The sequence below is a fragment of the Ambystoma mexicanum genome, chromosome 4q, assembly GCF_040938575.1.
Source record: "Ambystoma mexicanum isolate Mex_15411 chromosome 4q, UKY_AmexF1_1, whole genome shotgun sequence".
In the NCBI taxonomy this organism is placed as follows: domain Eukaryota; kingdom Metazoa; phylum Chordata; class Amphibia; order Caudata; family Ambystomatidae; genus Ambystoma; species Ambystoma mexicanum.
Window position 1 is genome coordinate 1,170,945,373 of NC_090928.1, and position 23,797 is coordinate 1,170,969,169.

The window sequence follows — 23,797 nt, forward strand, 5'->3', positions numbered from 1 at the left end:
TACAGTAATCAGCACTTTTTTGGGCACCTCGTGTCCAGGGGTTGGGATGCCCCCATTCCTTTGGCCTCCCTTTCGATGTCCTGTGGCATCCTTTCCTGGACACGTGCCGCCACACCTGAGGGGTTGCTTGGCTAAACCGCTCAGGTCCCCCCAAAACAGTGACCCTGCTGCCCTACCTATTTGTAACCCTGTGCCGCTAGCGCTGAAAAAATGTTGTCCGCAAATCTGCCCCAGCCTTGATCTGCCCAACCCTTTGTTGGATAAGTGCACCCCGTCCTGATGGAACCACTCGGGGTCATTTTGAGACAGCCCCTGTTTTATGAAGTGTAACCCCGTGCTCCTACAATATTTCCCTACAGCTATGTTTAGCTTTTCCCGTGCCGTCTCAATGGCCTGCCGTCAGCGTGCCCCATACCAAGTTCTGCGGGTAATTATTTCGGACATGAAAATTTCGGTATTCCACCGACATTGGGCTATTGCCCTTAATGACTCGCCTATGCTGCGCGTCAGCCCGCCCCTATTGGAATCCGAACCTTGCTTTTCGCCTGGCTCTCCCCATCTATCGTGTTACGGGCCATTAGTTCCCCTGCCCTGAAAAAACCCCATGGTATGACTCGGCCCAGCTTTTCTTTCTCCCTTTGGCCAATGCCTCTTCCCAACATTCAACCCCTTTTTGCCGAAATTACGCCCGCCTCCTGTGCTCCTGTTTTCGCCACTGCATTTATTACCTGCTTCTCGTACTGCTTACCTGTTTTGTACATTAGGGCGTTCCTTGCTCGCTTGTTTATGACCCGTCCTGTATCCTCTTTCCCTTTTGAGTTAACCTTTGTAGTCAACCGTACTTTCCTTTCCAGGTTTTTAATGGACTTATTCTCTTTCCTTTTGGCCAATGCCTCTTCCAAACCTTCACACACTTTCTCTGCACTTATTTCCAGAGCTTTTCTTTGACATTTCCACTTTTCCTTTTCCTTTTGGCCAATGCCCTTACCAAGCCTTCACATTTTTTTTTTTTTTTTTTTTTTTTTTTCTTTTTGAGTTAACCTTTACAGTCAACCGTTCTTCCCTTTTCAGGGTTTTTGATGGGACCCATGCCTTCTTTGGCGTGGGCGTTTTTCTCCTTTCTGGTGCCCGGCCTTGGCTCCCTGCACCTCTCGCCACTGAAACTGCGCCAAGGTGACAGCTACAGTCTTACTACAGCTGGGCATGGTGCACCCCCTTTACTCGACCCGTGCACCACTGCCATGTTATCCGACTGCACCGCTATTTCTTTTTTATTCAGCACCCCTCCCGCTGCGCGTAATGCTACCCAGCTAGTGAACCATTCCCGCCGTATTTAGCTTTTCAGCTAATGCTTGCCGTTCTGTCACGGTGGCCTTGTTCCTCCCTTTTTGCAGACTGCCCCTTGCCGGACTGAACCTCCCCTCTATCCATCTGCCGTGGGCTGGCATGCCCCATATGTAGACATATCTCCCTGAAATATTCCTCCTCCTCTTGCATACCTAGCCATTTCTGTGCTTCCTTTTTCCTGATCAACTCTTCTTTTACTATGTTAAATATGTCAGGTTCAAAAAAGTCCTATCCCATATCCGGAAAGCAATCCATTTCTCCTCTAAACTCGTGCTCCTGCTTCATTCCATGCATCCCCCCCGCATGCCTTGTATACTTTTAACGCCCACTGCTGATATGCTACCAATGCTATCCCGCCCTCTGGGAGTTTCTGTAATATAATTGTCGGCTTTTGTCTGAAAGGCAGTCATCCAGCTGTCGAAGCTCTTTACGACTGTTGCCCTCCTCAGTACCCCTTCCTGCCACTGGTACTGCTGTTGCTCCTATGGGTCCTATTGGCTGTGGGTTGGTACCTTGCGGTACCCCTCCTGAGTTTGGCACTATTGGTGCCCCCTGAAGTGTTGGGGCCATGTGCATGTTGCAGTTTTCCTCATTCCAACCTAAATCTGGGAAGCAAACCATTTCTTTCTTAAATTCGTGGTCCTATTTTTCCATGCTTCCCCCCCTAAATGCTTTGTACCTTCAATACTCTCTGCTGGTATTTCCCCAACGGTACCCCGTCCTCTGGGTATTTTTGCAGTATAATAGTGGACATTATTTGAAAAACCGCCATCTATTTTTAAAAAACTCTTTGGTACCTTAATACGCCTTTCTCATCCTCCCCCTATTGATGCATTCTGTCCTCTCTTTTGGCATTCCAGCAGGGCAAGACTGATGTTCTACCGACTGAGCTATCCGGGCCCTTCAAAGAAATATCTATAAACACTTTTCTCCCTATTTTCTCCTTTACCTTCTCCCTAATGTGCCATGACTGTGCCTTCATGGACTGGCCTTGGGTGTCCTTCCCAAACGTGGGCCCACCATACTGGGTCACCCTCCTTTCCTGCTGTGCCAGTGAGTGGCCCTGCTGGGACTATGACTGTCCCTTGTGTTGGTACATGGGTGAACCCTGCGGGTGCCACTGGTAAGCTGGGGTTCACCTCCTAGTGCTGGCTCCGACCTCGCTGTCCCGTTACTCCCTTTACCACCCCCTTGTGCCGTCGGGGATATGTTGCTCTGCCGCCCTCTCTACTCCGAGAATTCTGCTCCCTTGATCTGTCATATGGAGTCTCGTATCTCCTGTTGTACCTATACTCGTTACCGTAATCATTCTGAACATATTGTTTCCTATAATAGCTATACCATGCTTTGTGCCTTTAAGGACCGACCCTGTGCATCCTTGCCTATCGTTGGCCTACTTAGCCATAACTGAGGTAGGCTCTGTTATTTCACTACGGGCGGCTCTGTCGTAGTTACTGCTTCAATGGCAGGTGACCCCTGGGGACCCGTATTTTGTGGAGGCCCTTGTGTTATTGGATCCCCGCTGTCTGTTGGCCCTTGACCTCCTGCCCCCTGACCTACCCCTGCCTTATCCGCTTTCTGTTTTTCTTTACTTATTACCCCTTTTGTTTCCCCCCATGCCTGCAGGTGATCCCTCTCTTCATCTTCGCTACTATTTGCCTCGGATGGCAGCCCCTGCCCTATTTTTGTACTCCTTCCTTCTCCCCTTGTTGGCTCTGGGCGACTTATCCTGAGCCGTGATACCTGCATTTAACACTTTCATCATTTTTGTTAATATTGTTATTCAATTTTACGATACCTTTCGTGGTTCCTTTCTTCCGTTTTATCCTCGGGGTCTTGTGGCTCCCTTGCGATCTCTCTTAACCTCTTTTGGCCTTGTGGTACTGCAGCTTCTTCGTCGCTGCCAGCGGATTCCCCAAGCAGCAGAGGCGACATTGCCCTAGCCCTTTCTTCCGACTGTACCACATTCATTACCCACTGCGCTCCATATTCCTTCTCCGCCTTTTTGGCCCATGCACTGAATTCCTGTGCTCTTCTTGCTCTTTCTTCATGTCGCTCCCTTGAGATCTCTCTTCACCTCTTTTGACCTTGTGGTACTGCAGCTTCTTCGTCGCTGCCAGCGGATTCCTCAAGCAGCCGAGGCGACATTGCCTTAGCCCTTTCTTCCGACCTTACTGCTCCTTTCCTCTGCCATTTTACGTTTCCGCCTTTTGCTTTTCCTTCCAGATTATTGCCTTTGGGTCTCTTCGATATATGTTGAGTTTGATGCTGCCGGGATTCGAACCTGAGCTCGACCGGCTCTGCGCAGGACTCTGTGTTCTGCTCCATGTGCTATCGGCACCAACCGAGAATGACTTGCCCCACGGGTCTCTCAGCTGTGCTTAATACTGTTGCTTAATTTTAAGATACCCTTGTTTTTCTGCTTCTTCCTGGGCCTCTCCGGTTCTTGCAGCTCTTCCCCTGTTCCTTTTGCCCTCTTTTGGCCTTGGGGTACCGCTGCTTCCTCCTCGCTGTCTGTGGAATCCTCCAGCAGCAGGGGCGACATTGCCCTAGCCCTTTCCTCCTTCTGTATCACATCCAAGACCCATTTAGCTCCATAATCTTTCTCTGCCTTTTTGGCCCATGCGCTGAACTCCTGCGCTTTTCTTAGCTTTTCCTCCATTCCTCTCCTTTTCTTGCTTCTGGTGAAAATTTTTGTAATCTTTTTGGAGCTGTATGATTTACTTTCAGGGCCAATCCTGCCACTTACTGCCCGTGTCACAGCAACTGGCTTGGCTAAAACAAATCAATAATGCCGTTGGTTGATGGGTGTTTTTCCTGATCCGGAAGGGTGGCGGGCTGAGATTGCCCCTGCCGGGCTTCGAACCTGTGTTCGCAGGCACTGCCGCTGATGTGCGACTCGCGCCTTCACTCCCTGTGCCACCTGCCCCTCGTTGCTCTTTCGAAATTCCAGGATCCACCCCTGATGGGACTCGAACCCACGATCTCTGGTTTAAGTAGGCCACTGCCTTATCCATCAGGCCACTGGGGCCGCTCTCGCTTGGTGGTGTGCTGCCCCTTTAAGGCCCCCTCCTGTATGCCTTTATGCCCGCCTCCGATGCGTGACGTCGTCCTCCGCACCTTCCGCGGTCGCTTGCTTCCTCCTCTTCGGTGCTCCTGTTCCGCGATGCGCTTTCCCGGCTTCTCCTGCTCCTCGGCTCTTCCGCGGGCACCTAATTCCTCTTTCCTGTCTCTCCTCGCCGGCGATGGCGGGACCGCTTCTCCCGGCTTCGCCTGCTCCCGACCTCCGCCTCCGATGCAGTCTCTCCGAACCGTCGATGGCGGGACCGCTTCTCACGGCTTCTCCTGCTTCCGACCGCCGCCTCTGCTGCAGACTCTCCTAGCCGGCGATGGCGTGACTGCTTCTCCCGGCTTCTCCTGCTTCCGACCGCCGCCTCTGCTGCAGACTCTCCTAGCCGGCGATGGTGTGACTGCTTCTCACGGCTTCTCCTGCTTCCGACCGCCGCCTCTGCTGCAGACTCTCCTAGCCGGCGATGGCGTGACTGCTTCTCCCGGCTTCTCCTGCTTCCGACCGCCGCCTCTGCTGCAGACTCTCCTAGCCGGCGATGGCGTGACTGCTTCTCCCGGCTTCTCCTGCTTCCGACCGCCGCCTCCGATGCACTGGGTTTCCGGTCTTCTTGCTTCGTGGTCCCGTTCTCCGACCCGACGAGGTGAGTCTTCCTTCCTTCTGCTCCACCGGCGGTCTCTTTCTCAATAAAGCCCGTAGAGGCAAAACCAAGAGGAAGAACCGACACCACGCCGCTTAAGCCCGCAGAGGCGAAAGCGACCAAACGAATCCTTTACCGCCTTTAACCAGGGGCTGGGAGCTTACCCGAGTGAGGTGAGCTCCTAACCTGGTTGTGTCTTGCTCCTTCTTCTCTGGGGTATTTATCCCCCTTCCGCCTTTTGTTGTGGTGATTTTGGGCCGCAGTGTCCCTTCCTGTCCCCCCACCCCCCTGATACTTTCACACCTTGCTTTTCCCTCCTTGTGTCTCCTTTTGGTCGCTCCGTGGGTGGGGGCGCCGCTCTGTCTGCCCCTCCCTTCTGCTTTCCCGCCTGTTGGGATCCCCCCCACCCTGCGCCTAACCCCCCAGGCCCTCTATCGTGCCGCACTTCGTGCAGCACGGGGCCTGGGGCATTACTCTTCCACTGTGATAAACGGGATGCCAGGGCGTATTGTTTCGCTTGGCAGAGTGAACTGCTAGCTGGCACCAAACTCCGAGTCAGGGCCCCGTGGCCTGGCTCCAACGTGGCTATAGCGAACGAGCCGCGGGTTTTATTGAAACCGAGTCACCCCTGTGGTCCTCTTCCCTGGCGGGCAGGCCCTACAGCGCGCCCGTGACACAGTTTCCTGGCCACGAGGCCCGGCGCCCTGCGTGGCGGACAGTAACTCGAGGGACGCCGCCATCGATTGCGGTCAGGAAGTTCCGGGTCACTCCTCTACGTTGGCGAATTTACAGAATGGGGAGGGTTTACTGATCCAATTAAAATCCCTGACAAGACTTGATACCATTAGAGCTTTCTGTGAGTGCGCATTGTCCCGCGGCTATAAAGGGTTGGGGAAGGGGGTGCACACCACCCAGTGCCTGCAGCCAAGCGACCCGTTGCCACATTCAAGCTGCAACAAGCCCAGCCTCTAGGGAGGCAGATGAGCCTTTCCTGACCTGCCCTGGACCCACAGGTCTCTGGAAGAGTAAACACGGGAGGGATGCTAGCAAACTCAGCTCATTCGCCTGTGAATCCCGGAATTACATGATGCACGCCCTCGCGTACAGGCAGCAAACGCCTGCTAGGGACGGCCCAGCTGCACCTCTGCCCTCACGCAGGGGCGGACTGGCCTACAGGGAACTGTGAGTTCCCGGTGGACCTCTGCACCAGGCAGTGGTGTCGCCCGGGGGGAAGGAGGTAGGGGGCCCCCCCTGTGCCTCCCCTTGTGCCCCCCTACCTAAAACGAGCAGTGACTATGCTCTCCCCTACATTTGTCTGTGTTCCCCCCTACTTTTGTCTTTGGCCCCCTCTGTGCCCCTCCTAAATTTGATTCCTGGCGACGCCACTGTCACCAGGGTCCTCCTTTTGTGGGTACACTGGTTTTCTGACCATCTTGCCCTGAGCCCTCACTCCCATGGACACGACTACCTTCCTCCCCACACCCCTTTGAAGTCAAGATTGTTTCATAATGCTTCTAGTATGTTCTTCCTCACTTGTAACCTATGTTATAGATCAGTTTTTAAAACACGGTTTCATACTTTTCTTTTTTGAATCCATTTATATAGGCAAGGGAGCTTTAAGATGAACTATTTGGAGTTATGTTTTCCAAATTGTCTTGTGTAAGGATTGGGGTAACCTTATATTGAGGGGTTGGGCTTGAAAATCCTTTCCGGCGCCATTTTTGGTTCCCAGTTCTCTCCGGCTCTGCATCAAGGCAGAGGTAATGAGATGAAATTGCCAAAGCACGGACTCGTGGCGTGTGTACTGCAGAACTCATGAGCGTTTCTAGCGCCTCCAAGTGCTCCACTCTAAAGCTGCTCATGAGTGTGACGGTCTTCCAATGTACGAAGCTCAATGGAAGTCTAAGGCATTATTGAGACTGCAAACAAGCATGACTGCATTCCAATACGTGAGCCTCAATGGAAGTCTCAGACCTCAGAAAGGCTGCACATGAGTGTAACTGCCTTCCAATGCTTGAGGCTGAATGGAAGTTTAAGGCACCATAGAGGCTGCACATGAGTGTGACTGCCTTCCAATGCACGAAACTCAATGGAAGTCTAAGGCACCTGAGAGGATGCGCACGAGTGTAGCTGCGTTCCAATACACGAAGCTTAATGGAAGTCTAAGGCACCATCGAGGCGTCCCATGAGTCTGACTGCCTTCCAATGCACGAGACTCAATGGAAGTCTAAGGCACCATCGAGGCGTCCCATGAGTCTGACTGCCTTCCAATGCACGAGACTCAATGGAAGTCTAAGGAAACATGGAGGCTGATCATGAGTGTGACTGCCTTCCAATGCACGAGACTCAATGGAAGTCTAAGGCACCATCGAGGCGTCCCATGAGTCTGACTGCCTTCCAATGCACGAGACTTCATGGAAGTCTAAGGAAACATGGAGGCTGATCATGAGTGTGACTGCCTTCCAATGCACGAGACTCAATGGAAGTCTAAGGCACCATCGAGGCGTCCCATGAGTCTGACTGCCTTCCAATGCACGAGACTTCATGGAAGTCTAAGGAAACATGGAGGCTGATCATGAGTGTGACTGCCTTCCAATGCACGAGACTCAATGGAAGTCTAAGGCACCATCGAGGCGTCCCATGAGTCTGACTGCCTTCCAATGCACGAGACTCAATGGAAGTCTAAGGAAACATGGAGGCTGATCATGAGTGTGACTGCCTTCCAATGCACGAGACTTCATGGAAGTCTAAGGAAACATGGAGGCTGATCATGAGTGTGACTGCCTTCCAATGCACGAGACTCAATGGAAGTCTAAGGCAACATGGAGGCTGATCATGAGTGTGACTGCCTTCCAATGCACGAGACTCAATGGAAGTCTAAGGAAACATGGAGGCTGATCATGAGTGTGACTGCCTTCCAATGCACGAGACTCAATGGAAGTCTAAGACTCCATTGAGGCTGCACATGAGTGTGACTGCCTTCCAATGCACGAGACTCAATGGAAGTCTAAGGCACCATCGAGGCGTCCCATGAGTCTGACTGCCTTCCAATGCACGAGACTCAATGGAAGTCTAAGGCAACATGGAGGCTGATCATGAGTGTGACTGCCTTCCAATGCACGAGACTCAATGGAAGTCTAAGGCACCATCGAGGCGTCCCATGAGTCTGACTGCCTTCCAATGCACGAGACTTCATGGAAGTCTAAGGAAACATGGAGGCTGATCATGAGTGTGACTGCCTTCCAATGCACGAGACTCAATGGAAGTCTAAGGCAACATGGAGGTTGATCATGAGTGTGACTGCCTTCCAATGCACGAGACTCAATGGAAGTCTAAGGCGCCATTGGGGCTGCACATGAGTGTGACTGCCTTCCAATGCACGAGACTCAATGGAAGTCTAAGGCGCCATTGGGGCTGCACATGAGTGTAACTGCCTTCCAATGCTTGAGGCTCAATGGACGTTTAAGGCACCATAGAGGCTGCACATGAGGGTGACCGACTTCCAATGCATGAGGCTCCACTGAGGCTTCACTTGAGTGCGACTGCCGTCCAATGCATGAGGTTTAATGGAAGTCTGAGCCTGCACATGAGGGTGAGAAGCTTTCGAATGCATGAGGCTCAATGGAATTCTAATGCACCACCGAGGGCGCATATGAGTGACTGCCTTCCAAAATCTGAGACTCAATGGACGTCTAAGAAACCATAGAGGCTGCACATGAGTGTAAATGCCTTCCAATGCATGAGGCTCCATCAAAATCTAAGGCACCATCGAGGATGATCATGAGTAACTGCCTTCAAATGCATGAGGCCCAATGGAAGTCTAAGGCAGCACTGAGGTGACTGCATGTGACTGCATTCCAATACCCGAGGCTCAATGAACATCTAAGACACGATAGTGGCTGCACATGAGTGCAACTGCCTTCCAATGCATGAGCCTCAATGGAAGCCTCAGGTCTCAGAGAGGACGCACATGAGTGTGACTACTTTCCAAAGTACGAGGCTCGATGGAAGTGTAAGGCACTGTGTAGACTGCATAAGAGCGTAACTGCCTTCCAATGGAAGAGGCTCGATGGAAGTGTAAGGCACTGTGTAGACTGCATAAGAGCGTAACTGCCTTCCAATGTACGAGGCTCGATGGAAGTGTAAGGCACTGTGTAGACTGCATAAGAGCGTAACTGCCTTCCAATGTACGAGGCTAAATGGAAGTCTAAGACACGACAGTGGCTGCACACAAGTGTAAGTGTCTTACAATGCCTGAGGCTCAATGAAAGTGTAAGGACCCAAGGAGGCTGCACATGAGTGTAACTGCTCTCCAATGCATGAGGCTCAAAGGAAGTCAAAGGCACCAAAGAGACTGCACATAAGTGTCACGTCCTTCCAATGGAAGAGGCTCTATGGAAATGTAAGGAACACCGAGGCTGCACATGTGTGTGACTTCCTTCTAAGCCATGCTCTTGAAGGAAAGTCTAAGGCGCCATTGACGCTGCACATGAGTGTGACTCCCTTCCAATGTAAGAGACTCAATGGAAGTGTAAGGCACCCGAGAGGACGGGCACTAGGACGGCTGCGTTCCAATGCACGAAGCTTAATGGAAGTCTAAGGCACCATCAAGGCGTCTCATGAGTCTGACTGCCTTCCAATGCATGAGACTCAATGGAAGTCTAAGGCAACCTGGAGGCTGATCATGAGTGTGACTGCCTTCCAATGCACGAGACTCAATGGAAGTCTAAGGCAACCTGGAGGCTGATCATGAGTGTGACTGCCTTCCAATGCACGAGACTCAATGGAAGTCTAAGGCAACCTGGAGGCTGATCATGAGTGTGACTGCCTTCCAATGCATGGGACTCAATGGAAGTCTAAGACTCCATTGAGGCTGCAAATGAGTGTGACTGCCTTCTAATGCATGAGACTCAATGGAAGTCTAAGACACGATTGAGGCTGCACATGAGTGTGACTGCCTTCCGTTGCATGAGGCTCTATGTCATTCTTTCTCACATTTATCCTGCCACGCAGTGTGACTCCATTGCAATGGGCAAAGCTCTATTGAAGTCTTCGGCACATGAACATGGCCCATGTGTGTGGCTGCCTTCAATAGTGCTATGAAAGTCTTCCACACCATTAAAGCTGCGAATCAGTGTGACTGCCATCCAATGGGTGACGTTCTATGAAAGTCTTAGGTACCATGAGGTGGCCCGTCAGTGTGACTACCTTGCACTGCGTGATATTCTGCTGGAGTGATAGGCACGGCGAGTCTGCTAATCAGTCTGACTGCCTTAAATTGCATGACATTGTATGGGAGACTTAGACCATCCAGACCACCCATGGCAGTGTTTCATTCCAGTGAGTGAAGAGCTACGGAAGTCTTAGGTTCTGTCCAGGCGGACATTCATGCGTGACGCTCAACTGAAGTATTAGACACTGCCAAGGCTGCCAGAGTGAGTGCCTTCCAATCGGTGACGCGCTATGGAAGTCCTAAGAAACATGCAGCTGCCAATCAGTGTGGTGGCCTTCCCATCTTCGAAGTTCTATGGAAGACAAAGGTACCATCAAGGTTGTCAATCAGCCCGACTCCTTTCCAATAGGTGATGCTCTATGGAAGTCTTAGGCATCACCAAAGCTGCCAATCAAAGTGACTGCCATCCAATGTGTGATGCTCTATGGAAGTCTGAGGCATCACCAAAGCTGTCAATCAAAGGGACTGCCATCCAATGCGTGATGCTCTATGGAAGTGTGAGGCATCACCAAAGCTGCCAATCAAAGGGACTGCCATCCAAAGCGTGATGCTCTATGGAAGTCTTAGGCATCACCAATGCTGTCAAACAAAGTGACTGCCATCCAATGCTTGATGCTCTATGGAAGTCTTGAGCACCATCGAGGCTGCCAACCAATGGGTAAAGCTATTTTTTTTAAATTAATTTTATTTAAATAGATTGTGTGGTTTCCTTATTTGAAACCTTTAACCTGAGCATGTCCGTTCTTTCATCATGATTCTTCGTTTGGTATACAGTATCTTAGTAGCAGTGCTTGGTAGCATCTTATTAGTCCTGGGTTATGTTGTTGATCTCCTCTGGTTTCTTAAGGATTAAAATCACTAATTTTATGAGTGCTAATGTCGTTTTCATTTTTTCTCCTTCTACAAGAGTCCTCCACCACTCATCGACATTCCTTGTCGTGTAGCTTCTAAGGATGTCCCCCAAGCACTGCTCTCGCTCTTTCCTTAAACCGGTACACTGTAGGGTAAAGCTATAGATGTTTTAGGTACCATTCAGGCAGCCAATAATTGTGACAGCCATTCAATGCACGAAGGTCTATAGAAGTCTTAAATCCCATCAAGACTGTCAATCATTGCGAAGGCCTTTGTTTGTGTAAAGCTCTTGAGTCTTACTAATTTCCAATTCATAAACCTCTATGGAAGTCTTGGGCACCATAGAGGCTGTTAATGAGTCTGACTGCCTCCCATAGTGTGAAGTTCTAGAGAAGTCTTAGGCACCATAGAGGGTCCCAAAGGGTGTGATTGCCTTCCAAGGTGTACCGCTCTATGGATGTCTTAGGCACCTAGAACATGGCCCAAGAGTGTGACTGCCTCCCATTGCGTGAAGTACTATAGAAATCTAAGGCACCATAGAGGGTCTCTAAGGGTGTTATTGCCTTCCAAGGTGTAAAGTTCTATGGAAGTCTTTAACACCTAGAACATGGCCCAAGAGTGTGACTGTCTCCCAATGTGTGAAGTTCTATGGAAGTCTTAGGCACCATAGAGGGTCCCTAAGGGTGTGATTGGCTTCCAAGGTGTAAATGTCTATGGAAGTCTTCGACACCTAGAACATGGCCCAAGAGTGTGACTGCCTCCCATAGTGTGAAGTTCTAGAGAAGTCTTAGGCACCATAGAGGGTCTCAAAGGGTGTGATTGCCTTCCAAGGTGTAATGCTCTATGGAAGTCTTAGGCACCAAGAACATGGCCCAAGAGTGCGACTGCCTCCCATAACGTGAAGTTCAATAGAAGTCTTAGGCACCATAGAGGGTCGGAACCGAGACCGCCCTACTCGACCTTAAAAACCAGATGGATGATGCAAGAGACCTAGGCAAACCCGTCCTGCTCCTTCTCCTCAATTTCTCCGCCGCGTTCGACCTTGTTGAACACGACGTCCTATGCCATCACCTGACCTCCACTGCAAATTTTTCAGCTCATGCTAGTGCCTGTATCACTTCATTCCTACAAGGAAGAACCATCCAGGTTTTCTCTGATCTAGCTACTGCCTCACCCACCATCATGCTATGTGGGGTTCCACAAGGCTCATGCCTCTCTGCCACCCTCTACAATATTTTCACCCGCCCCCTCTTCCTCAACCTTGACGCCATGGGGATCTCCTACACTAACTACGCGGACGACACGCAGATCCTCCTCACTCTGACAGGCAACTATGACACTGACTCCAAGACCCTTAAGTTCATCTACAACACCATCCAAACCTGGATGGCGGCTAACATTGTAGGCTCACCCGACACTCTCAAAAAACTTGACGCCCAGTTTAGTCACTTCATCATTGATTCCATCAAAATCCCAGTGTCTGAGGCAGTAAAAACCTTAGGCGTTTACCTGGATTCAGGTCTGTCCATGACCAGACAAGTGAATTCCATTGCCTCCTCAGCTCCCTACCATGCCAAACTCCTCAACGCAGTCAGACCCTACCTTTCCAATGACACCTGCACCAATATAGCAAGAGCTAATACTGGATCACGGTTGGACTACTGCAATATTCTCTTCCTAGGGACCTCCACAAAAAATCTTGAGAACTTGCAAGTTATTCAAAACAATGCCTTACGTGCAGCACAAGGCATTTCCAAAAGAGATCACATCACCACTGCCAGAAGAGCCTCCCACTGGCTGCCCATAAAACAGAAGAACATCTTCAAAGCCCTGACGCTCACCCACAAATGCATTCACCTCGCCGCACCAGCATACCTATCACAAAGGATCCACCCTGCCTCATCCTCAAGACCAACTAGGACCCCCTATGCTAACCTTCTCACCGTACCCATGGTAAAAAGAGCAAGAGCAGGTGGTGCCAGCTTCCCCTACCTAGTCGCCCTGCACTGGAATGCCTTCCCCACTGCCCTGCGAGCTGAACCCTCACTCACCGCCTTCCGCAAAACCTTGAAAACCACCTCGTTCGCCTGATCACCACACCCCTGCCATGATGGATTTGCTAACCATGCTCGTTTTTATGTATAACATGTGCTACATCTCTGCGCTCCAATGTTGTAATTTATGCATATGTAACTAAGTTTGCTGCAAGTAACAGCGCCATAATGCCCCTTGGCTGCCTGTGCGCTATATATATGTAAAAAATAAATAAAATAAATAGGGTCCTTAAGGGTGTGATTGCCTTCCAAAGTGTAAATGTCTATGGAAGTCTTTAATACCTAGAACATGGCCGAAGAGTGCGACTGTCTCCCAATGCGTGAAGTTCTATGGAAGTCTTAGGCACCCTAGAGGGTCCCTAAGGGTGTGATTGCCTTCCAAGGAGTATATGTCTATGGAAGTCTTCAACACCTAGAACATGGCCCAAGAGTGCGACTGTCTCCCAATGCGTGAAGTTCTATTGAAGTCTTCGACACCTAGAATATGGTCCAAGAGTGCGACTGTCTCCCAATGCGTGAAGTTCTATAGCCGTTTTAGGCACCATAGAGGGTCCCTAAGGGTGTGATTGCCTTCCAAGGTGTAATGCTCTATGGAAGTCTTAAGCACCAAGAACATGGCCCAAGCGTGCGACTGCCTCCCATAGTGTGAAGTTCTAGAGAAGTCTTAGGCACCATAGAGGGTCCCTAAGGGTGTGATTGCCTTCCAAGGTGTAATGCTCTATGGAAGTCTTAGGCACCAAGAACATGGCCCAAGAGTGCGACTGCCTCCCATAACTTGAAGTTCGATAGCCGTTTTAGGCACCATAGAGGGTCCCTAAGGGTGTGATTGCCTTCCAAGGTGTACATGTCTATGGAAGCCTTCGACACCTAGAACATGGCCCAAGAGTGCGACTGTCTCCCAATGCGTGAAGTTCTATTGAAGTCTTTGACACCTAGAATATGGTCCAAGAGTGCGACTGTCTCCCAATGCGTGAAGTTCTATAGCCGTTTTAGGCACCATAGAGGGTCCATAAGGGTATGATTGGCTTCCAAGGTGTAAATGTTTATGGAAGTCTTCCACACCTAGAACATGGCCTAAGAGTGTGACTGCTTCCCATAGTGTGAAGTTCTAGAGAAGTCTTAGGCACCATAGAGGGTCCTTAAGGGTGTGATTGCCTTCCAAAGTGTAAATGTCTATGGAAGTCTTTAATACCTAGAACACGGCCCAAGAGTGCGACTGTCTCCCAATGCGTGAAGTTCTATAGCCGTCTTAGGCACCATAGAGGGTCCCTAAGGGTGTGATTGCCTTCCATGGTGTAATGCTCTATGGAAGTCTTAGGCACCAAGAACATGGCCCAAGAGTGCGACTGCCTCCCATAACGTGAAGTTCTATAGCCGTTTTAGGCACCATAGAGGGTCCCTAAGGGTGTGATTGCCTTCCAAGGTGTACATGTCTATGGAAGTCTTCGACACCTAGAACATGGCCCAAGAGTGCGACTGCCTCCCATAGTGTGAAGTTCTAGAGAAGTCTTAGGCATCATAGAGGGTCCCAAAGGGTGTGATTGCCTTCCAAGGTGTAAATGTCTATGGAAGTCTTTAATACCTAGAACATGGCCGAAGAGTGCGACTGTCTCCCAATGCGTGAAGTTCTATGGAAGTCTTAGGCACCCTGGAGGGTCCCTAAGGGTGTGATTGCCTTCCAAGGTGTACATGTCTATGGAAGTCTTCGACACCTAGAACATGGCCCAAGAGTGTGACTGCCTCCCATAGTGTGAAGTTCTAGAGAAGTCTTAGGCACCATAGAGGGTCCCAAAGGGTGTGATTGCCTTCCACGGTGTAAATGTCTATGGAAGTCTTTAATACCTAGAACATGGCCGAAGAGTGCGACTGTCTCCCAATGCGTGAAGTTCTATGGAAGTCTTAGGCACCCTAGAGGGTCCCTAAGGGTGTGATGGCCTTCTACGGTGTATATGTCTATGGAAGTCTTAGGCACCAAGAACATGGCCCAAGAGTGCGACTGCCTCCCATAGTGTGAAGTTCTAGAGAAGTCTTAGGCACCATAGAGGGTCCCTAAGGGTGTGATTGCCTTCCAAGGTGTACCGCTCTATGAAAGTCTTAGGCACCTAGAACATGGCCCAAGATTGTGACTGTCTCCCAATGCGTGAAGTTCTATGGAAGTCTTAGGCCCCGTCAAGGCGACCGAATGCACCCTTGTGATTTTTCCTCTAATGGAAAAGGAAGATTTGGATTTGGTGTGTGGCTATTACTTATGTCTGAGCCTGTCGCTTATTCCATGGCACTATACGGATGCCAAAAATGTGCTAATTCATTAAACTTAAAATGAGAGGGTATACATAGAGAATATGTGTCCTGCAGGTTGTTCATGCCATCGGCTCTAGTTGGTCTCTGGCTTTACACTTTCTTTCTCCGCCCTTCTAATCTATACCCGAATCTTGTTAGCCCCCAAAATCGCATTTGAACATGGCTATTGTTTCGGTAACATTTCCTTTTAGAAGTTATCAGTAGCGCCCACTCAACAATGCAATTCTGCTGCCTTCTCTAATCCCATGTTGCTGCTAGTGCAAATTAAAAATGTCCCCGACGAAGCGCTGAAGGATAGAAACAGGTACAGACAATTCATATTAAATACAGTTGTTTTGCATGAAGCATGGACCTTTTCGGACACACAATACGATTCTGCATTGTTTTGATTTCCTAAGCACAATTGTTTCTTTCTGTACAAAAGTGACAGAGAGTAATACTCATAGATTCACACAGTAGTAAAATCCTGGAGATTTTCAGGCTATTCAGCTTGAATATTTATGATAAAAAACTGGAATGTAATGACTTCATCTAAATAATTTGCATGCATTTTGGTTATTTTGAAAATCCCAGCTGGAATTCGGCTAGCGGGTGTTTGATGAATTCGCCACTCATTTTAAAGTATAGTGCATGGTAGTATTCACAAAAGAAGCACTGCTTTTTTTGTGGGAAAAGATTATCATCAAATTTACATCAAAGACCTCTTCCAATAGCATCAGAGAACATTGCATTGCATTCATATTCCCTGCCTTCCTTCTCAAAAGTTGGAAAGGAGTTGAGACGCTCTTGAAATGTTCCACTTACCACCAGCTCGGCGAACCTGGCGTTGAGTTCTTCCGTGGGTGGAATGGGCAGCGAGAACTCAAGGAACTGGAGCGGGTTGTTGTCCCTGAGGTTGATCTCGGGGTGTTCACTGCCCCCGAAGCAGCAGAGGAACCCCAAGGCATGGCGACTCCTTTTACGGGGAGCCATGGTCGTCATCTGCCCTGCTACCTATAGACCATGATCTGCAGAGGAAACAGAGGGGGGACACCGTGAGCAAAGGAGACGAGTGACATACATAACACCGCTCATAACAAACCCTTGTCTAAAGGGACCAACCTTCAGCCTACCCACAATATCCAACAATAACCATTCTTTTCTGGTAAGTCACTCTATTGTCTCGGTGCAATTAAATGGCAAGAAACTTTCAAGTTGGACCACGATTTTCAGATCAAAGGCTTCGTGTTACAACGTTCATTAATTGACGGACATGTATCCTCTGGGGGTTGAAGTTCTGTTTACTGCTTTTTAATTTAGCAATTATTGTAAGGTTTGGGTCTGTTATGATATGATAGGTTATTTATACTGTGCTTAATACCAGAGATTTCTAAGCACAGACCCGGGGATCGAACCTGTGTTGCTCTGTGTATCGTTTTGCTTCCAAGGCCAGCACATTTCCCCTGAGCTATCCTCCCTAGACTTATTGATTTTGAGGTTGGTTGTTTCTCACCAGGGTGATATAGCAGAATTGTGTATATGTGTTTTAGAACCAATGTATGTCCACATCTCTTTCATACTGATTGTCTTTGGTATTTTGTGACCAATCACATAAGGGCAGTACCTGAAATGGCATATTTATCCATTTCCCGACATGCTCTCTCCTGGTGGAACACCCACATGGTAGCTTTGAACTTGTTGCATGATAGAAAACGTCATCAAGGGGCTTCCCGTCGGTGTTCACCAGGTTTGCAGAATGTCGCCTTGTTCTATACCTGGTTGGACTTTGAGACTTTGTGTGTCCTCGTTTACTGCATGCCTGTGAGACCGAAGGTTCACTCTTACTCTCCTGGCAACCGCCCTTGAGTATTTTGGAATGTCCCTATCCTGGGTGACAGGGCCCTTCCCGCCCGAAGATCAACACGTACAAATGAATCACCTGAGGTTCCGCAAGTCTCTCAGGGTCAGGCTGACTAAATTCCACACTCTCCTTAGACTGTTCTCCACCGTGTGAGCTCCTCTCAGTGGTGGAAGGCTTTGTATGATTTATGAGGGGTGCAGATAGTTACACCCCATAGGTATCTCAACCCGGAACCCGAGGATACATCCAGTACTAAGTCAAATGGCCAAACACTGTACCGAGATGAAAGTGAGTGGGATATGGATGTTGCCATATATGGTCATGGCTGCTGCCTGCCTTGAAGAGCCTGGCTGCAGCTGCCTCTTTGTGAATGATGCCTGGAGTCGAGCCTGAATCTACCTAAGAAAAAACCCAAGTAGGACCCTGCAGAAGTTGAATGGTGCAGGCTGCAGCCCAGTGTGATAAGGCGACTGCCAAAAGCTTAAATTAATGCAGGCCTTCGATTGAGAGCTGAGTTACCAGCTCAGCATCCAGTCTCTTCTTTAAGCCGAAGGATTGCATCCTTAAATCGCCAAACTCCTAAAGCATGAAAGTAGATGCCTACCAAAGCTCAGCTGCTCCATGCGCTCTTCCAGTAACTCCTGTAGGCCCCGGGCAAAGCTCAGCCTGCTTCCTACAGAAAGCCGATTTATAAGGACCAGAGAGGAGCCGCCTTTCACTCTCAAGGACCCGGCGAGCATAGGCAAGGCACGAGTTACCAAGCCTCTCCTGCTGCCCAGGGAGACTTGCTGTCCAATATGAGCACTAACCCAACACCAAGACGAAGAAGCAATGGAAGGCAAGAGCATTTGGACTACCATTAGCTGTGTCCATTGGAAGGGCGGGGGTCTGTGCACGTTGGCTTGCAATACCCATAACAGTACCAATTGGGTCACGGATTGGCAATGAGATACCCATAGAACGCCCAGGCAAGCACATGCCCTAGAGTGGAAAGGCTACCAGTTTACTCCATGTCACCCTGAGTGTACACCGAGCTTCATTTCTGGCATTTCTGTTGGGCATGATATCACAGGTTCAGGTGGTTTTGATTAAGGGATTCTTTATAATGGTAGAACACTGGGAGTCTGGCCCATTGTTCGTTGCCTGGGCACTTGACAAATCAAGCCGGAGGAAATTGCTGATTGGCTACAAGGGCTGCATCAGATGAGTGGCGGTTGAAGCTGGCGTGCTCTTCTTCTGTAGATATTGCACCAGGTGTATCCTGGGCCATAATGGCCCTCCATAAATGCCCCCCCCCCCCACCGTTGATCATGACACACAAATCCCCCAAGCCATGCCATCAACATGTCACTAATATCTGCAAGCCATTAGTATTAGCCAAACCTCAGACCACACCTCTTTATTCTGGAACAGGGTTAACTTACTAACTCTGGTCCCAGCACATGTGGGAGCACGTGCTTGTTGGTGGGGCTGGACACTTCCTTTCATGTCCATATCAGCCTTGTGTCGATGTTAAGTACATGTCCATATTATTGCTGGGGAGTGTTTTTGGTCGACATGATATGGGCAGATTTTTTTCAGGGATGTGCACCTGATTACTTTACCTTTTGTGATGTCTTATAGAAAATAAATATTTGTGAGTTAACTACAGGAGACTGCTCAATGCTCAATAATATACTGAAATACCCGCAGGTGCTGATGGACAATTAATTCAGCAGGACACTTCATTTTCTTTGGGACTGACAGCGCCTTTCTTTTGTCCCAAGAGCAGCCCTTTGTTGTGTTACATGTAAAAACACCACACTTAACATCGTCCACGAGAAAGCTGTTGTTTCTGCCACCATCCAGCACTCACCCCGCATATCCTAGGCCTGAGGTTTGTCTATAAAAGTATACTAGTGCTGCGATTTGTTGGGAAGGCTGTATAGTGAGAGAAAAAAAAACAGTGGGCCTGATTTTCCTATTGAAAAAAGCTTTTGTAAATCAGGCCAATTGTTGCTTCTGTAACTTGCATTATGTCAAATTCGGCTTTCCTGATAGAAAGTCCTCAAAAACTTCTTTAAAACATGTCTTCTTTAACATGTTGCACCAGACAGCTATCATTACGTTGAAAAATAAAAATAAATGCATATCATATCGTACACAATTGGCGTGTAACGACAGCTATGATAAATCCTCTAATTTAAAGTGTATAGCACACTGTCACCCACGTCTGCTTTGTTATGTTGCATGAAACAATTATTAATAACTGTGACGAATACTCAAAAGAAATTGACCTCGTCAATACAAATGAGCAACGTTGAATTTAAATGTACAACACGTGGCGAGTCTGGCCACTTCAGAAGGCTTGCATCGGAACTGCTGCTACCCAACAGACTTTGCTCTTTTTATATCGACTTTACAAGGGTGAAAAGGGCTGAGTCGGCTTTAGTGGAAACTGGACCCGTTTCTTTGAGGTGACAGAAACAATTCTGCAACAGACTATTCACACTTTGAACTATCTCGCCAGCGCTCATGAGTTTGCAGGGTTGCACAACACACCACCCTATACTCGATCAAATCAGCCTCAGTTGTCTCTTGCTACACTCAAAAGGGGGTAGAGGGGATCCAGAATCAGCGCAACGAGAGGAGATCAGGTGCAGGGCAGACACGGGCAGCGGGCCAATGCACAGGACATGGTCTATGTGTTCGTGTTGCCCAAATGCAAGCAGTGTGTGGAAGGGCCAACTCTGAGGGACCCAAAACACCATCCGCAGACGGCTTTGCACGTGCAGTTTGGTCTCTCAGAAAAAAAAAGCCCAAAGTGTACCCCTCCATGGCTCTTCCCTAGATGTCTGGCCGGGGCTATAGCAGACAGGGTGGTGGAGAGTGGTGAGTGCAGACAGTCCTCTACCTGCACTCTTTTGCCCACAATGGAAACGCTCATGCTCAGCATGAGAGTTTCAATTCTTCATTCACGTTTACTCTCCTAAAATATGGGGGGCAATGCAATAAATGGACTGCAAGTCACACAGGTCCTCAAGGCCCGTTCTTTGCAACCTGCACTGCCGAGAGTGGGCCCCAGCACGGCGCGCGCTCTTTGTTAGGACCTGACAGCACGACACTCAGATCTGCTGCTGGCGCGTCATCGTGAGTGAAATGACAACAATCAAATATGAAACTTTCGGCGATGGATCGATGGAGGGCTGCAGGGAAACGGTTTCCACCTTAACAGTGATAATGGCGAGGGCCGTTCTTAGGCTCTGGAATGACTAATCCGACTTCTTCTGAGAGCTGCCTCTGAGGCCCATTTTCAGGAGGAATTTGAAATTTCTGCCATTACAGTGGGCGGGGCTCATTAGAAGATTGTCGGTCTGGAAACAAGGTGCTGGTAACGTGTTATGCCTTTCCGGACCAGCAAACTCCAAGTCTGTCGTTAGGGACTGATATCTACCGGCAGATAATTACCCCAATAACGAGCTGCGATGGGCCGAGCCAGCCTATGGCTGGGGAGGGCTGAAGCCAGTGCTACAGATACGATTTGGAAGTGGGAGTGTTTTACTCCCTATTTTTAAAGGAGTAAAATGTTATATTAGGCAGTAAAAATGTAAGTCCAATTCCCAGTGAGAGTATTTTATAAGAAATACATATTACAAAAACATTTTGCTTTTTCATTTAAAACACATGTTTACCCATTTTAACTGAAAAACGGAAATGTTTTTGTAATATGTTTTTTCTGCACCCAGTTATTCATGCACATTAAAAGATACAGGTTTACTTCTTCCAATCAGGCACTTGAAATGGTAGTTTCTTCCTGTGGTACTACATGCGCTACTGATCCAAACACATCCAGGGAGCTGTGAGAGTGATAGTAAGGTGCAAGATTCTATATTTCTTTTTCCTGTTTTTGGTTGGGAGTATTTGTACTCCCTATTTTCATTTTTTGGGAGTATTCGCCAATTTTTATGGAGTAAAAGTGGCCGATACACCCCTTATCTGTAGGGCTGCCTTTCACTTTGAGGCAGAGGAAACAGCAAAGCGTTGTGTTTGCTTACGTTTAGACACTCGTTAACGTGCGACAGCCGCATCAAACATGCAGGTCGAAAAAAGGCTGCCCAATGCGATATCAACAGCCCCACTTTGATGAAGCCAAACTCTTAACTTCTGGGCTCAGCATTTCGATGGCCCACACCTCCAATAATTAGCATGGCATTATGAAAGTAAATAGCCTCCGAATCGGGGTGAAAGGTGCAACTAATGGCCAAAAGGAAGGTGAAATAGATATTCAGCCTCCCAGCTTGGCTCAGGGAAGAGGGGGCAGGGCATCTGAAAATGTGTCAGGGCCTATGCGTCCCATTTCTTTTAGATGTTTGGGAGGGGCCCCCCTTGCCTTACAGTCCAGAAAAATAATCCAAGGCACCCGTGGTGAGCTTAAATCCATAATTAAGTCAAAGGAATGCAGTGAGGTAGTTAAAATCTGCAGTTTACCAGTATGTGTCTGTGTCAGAATACTGCCAACATGGAGGCAGCTGCATGGGGGACCATTTCAACTGTAAAAGTTGAAAGGCCCAGACGCAGTCCCTCAGTGGAGAATTCTACAGCGCAACACTCACTAACAGATTTTAAAACTGTCAACCCGCACCCCAAAATGTTGAGCCGGACCCACCCTTGGTTACCGGTGCCGGTGGGCGTGGCATCCCCATGGAGTCCTATGTGACTCCATGCAAATGGGGATTTACCCGGCACCTCTGCCGTCTGTAATATACCTGGAACACCGGGATAGCGGGTGGTGGAGACGGTACGGTAGTCCCCCAGTATCCCACCAGAACGACTGGCGCGATACCGGGGAACTTATAATGAGCCCCATTGACTATCCCATGCTCCCCATTATTACCTCCCACACCCGGCCCATGTTCCCACTCTCATACAGAAGCAGTCACTGCACACTGCCAGAGGCATCAGGACACCTCAGGATGTCTCCTCATGAGCACCTCATTCGTGGGGCACCACAACTAAGGGGTTGCCCATCTAGCAGCCCCACGGAGATATTGTGACAGACTCATCAGATAGGTGGGTGCTCCAAACTGCCATCCACTAACCCACCAGTGCACTAACATTCTCAACTTCTATATGCACTCTAAGCAGACCAGCTAAGCCACATGTGCACGCTGATCTAAGGAACCCTCCCAACATTCATCCAACAACAGAACACTGCGTAAAGCGGGCCGAGCCTGGCAGGGCTCAGGCTGGCCTGGGTCAAAGCCTGGGCTCGGACCTGACCCACATCACTGATCAGTGACTGCCCAGTGCAGGGGCCCGTCACAAGCCCAGCAGGCTGCCCCCCAACCCTGGGAAAAATCTGTTTGAAAAAATCTACGCTCCTGTCTGACTTCCGTAACCAGACAGCTGACTTCCTGTCCGGGCCAAGCCACTCACTCAATGATTGGCTGCGACAGGACAGGAGTGCTTCCCGGCGAGACCGTGCTGCGGCTGGCAGAAAATGCAAAGGTAAGTTAGCACAAAGAGTTGGTAGGCAGTGGCAACTCTTTCTGCTCCTCTTGCGGCCACTCTCCTTCCCAAGCGCTACTCCACCCTTTTCCCTGCCTCAGCACCTGCACCCTCCCCAAAACACCAGTGTTATCCCAACACCCGAGGCCTCAGATCTGTTTCTTGCCCCATAACCTTTTAGCCCCTTTTGTTGCCCCCAGTCCAGTTTAGCCCCTTTTCTTTCACCTGCCCCTTTCTTGCCCGCCAGGGCCCTTTAGCTCCTTTTGTTGTCACCCAGTCCTGTTTTGCCCCATTTCTTGCCCCAGTACTATGTATCCCCTTTTATAACCTTGTGTTGACCCCAGACCCTATTTGCGCCTTTTGTTCCCCCAGCGACTGACACAGGCCCCTCCCCCGTTTTGCACACCCTTTTCCCCGACTTGGCTCATGTTTGGCCCAAAGAGCCAGGCCAGACCCCCAGGCTCCGCCCTGGTACGGCCCTACCCCTGATTCTCCTGGCTCTCTCAGGTCTGTATGCAGGGCTGGCTGGAGATGTGTCCAGGGGCCCATTTCCAAGTTATGTCTGCATGTCGCAGGGCCCCTTACCTATAGCTTTGAAAAACACACCCGGATATGCAGAAACAAAAATCCATTGATGTGATGTAGTTTCAAATTTCCGAATGAGAGGGCAGTGAAAAAAGGTATATAGGTTTTTGTGGCATTTGACAATTCAGTTGGTACAATTTTGTATATTCAGGACACGTATCTGATCACACATTCACAGTATAATAAAGATGTTTACAGTCCCTGGTGTCTAATACTACACACCAGTGTTAACTTCTGCACTACTGGATTACAGGGCTCACAGATCCATTAAATGCTAATCTGGCTTCCTTAGTGAATATGTTCACCACCACAGACTCAGCATGGGCCTGAGCTTGTCTCCAAGATCATCGGGTGAAGATTATGGCAGAATCAGTTGATTGCCAGCTGCAGA

The 23,797-nt window shown here is 49.3% G+C and overlaps 1 protein-coding gene across 2 annotated transcripts in view; it reads right to left on the reverse strand.

Annotated features, from left to right (window-relative positions):
* DAAM2 (dishevelled associated activator of morphogenesis 2) overlaps nucleotides 1-23,797 on the reverse strand; it is an 858,328-nt gene that overhangs the window by 669,376 nt on the left and 165,155 nt on the right. For both annotated transcript variants that reach the window (XM_069608749.1, XM_069608748.1), the window contains exon 2: nucleotides 16,299-16,501. In XM_069608749.1, coding sequence (XP_069464850.1) covers nucleotides 16,299-16,475 — 177 coding nt within the window. In that variant the 5' untranslated portion in view covers nucleotides 16,476-16,501. The remainder of the gene's footprint in view (nucleotides 1-16,298; nucleotides 16,502-23,797) is intronic.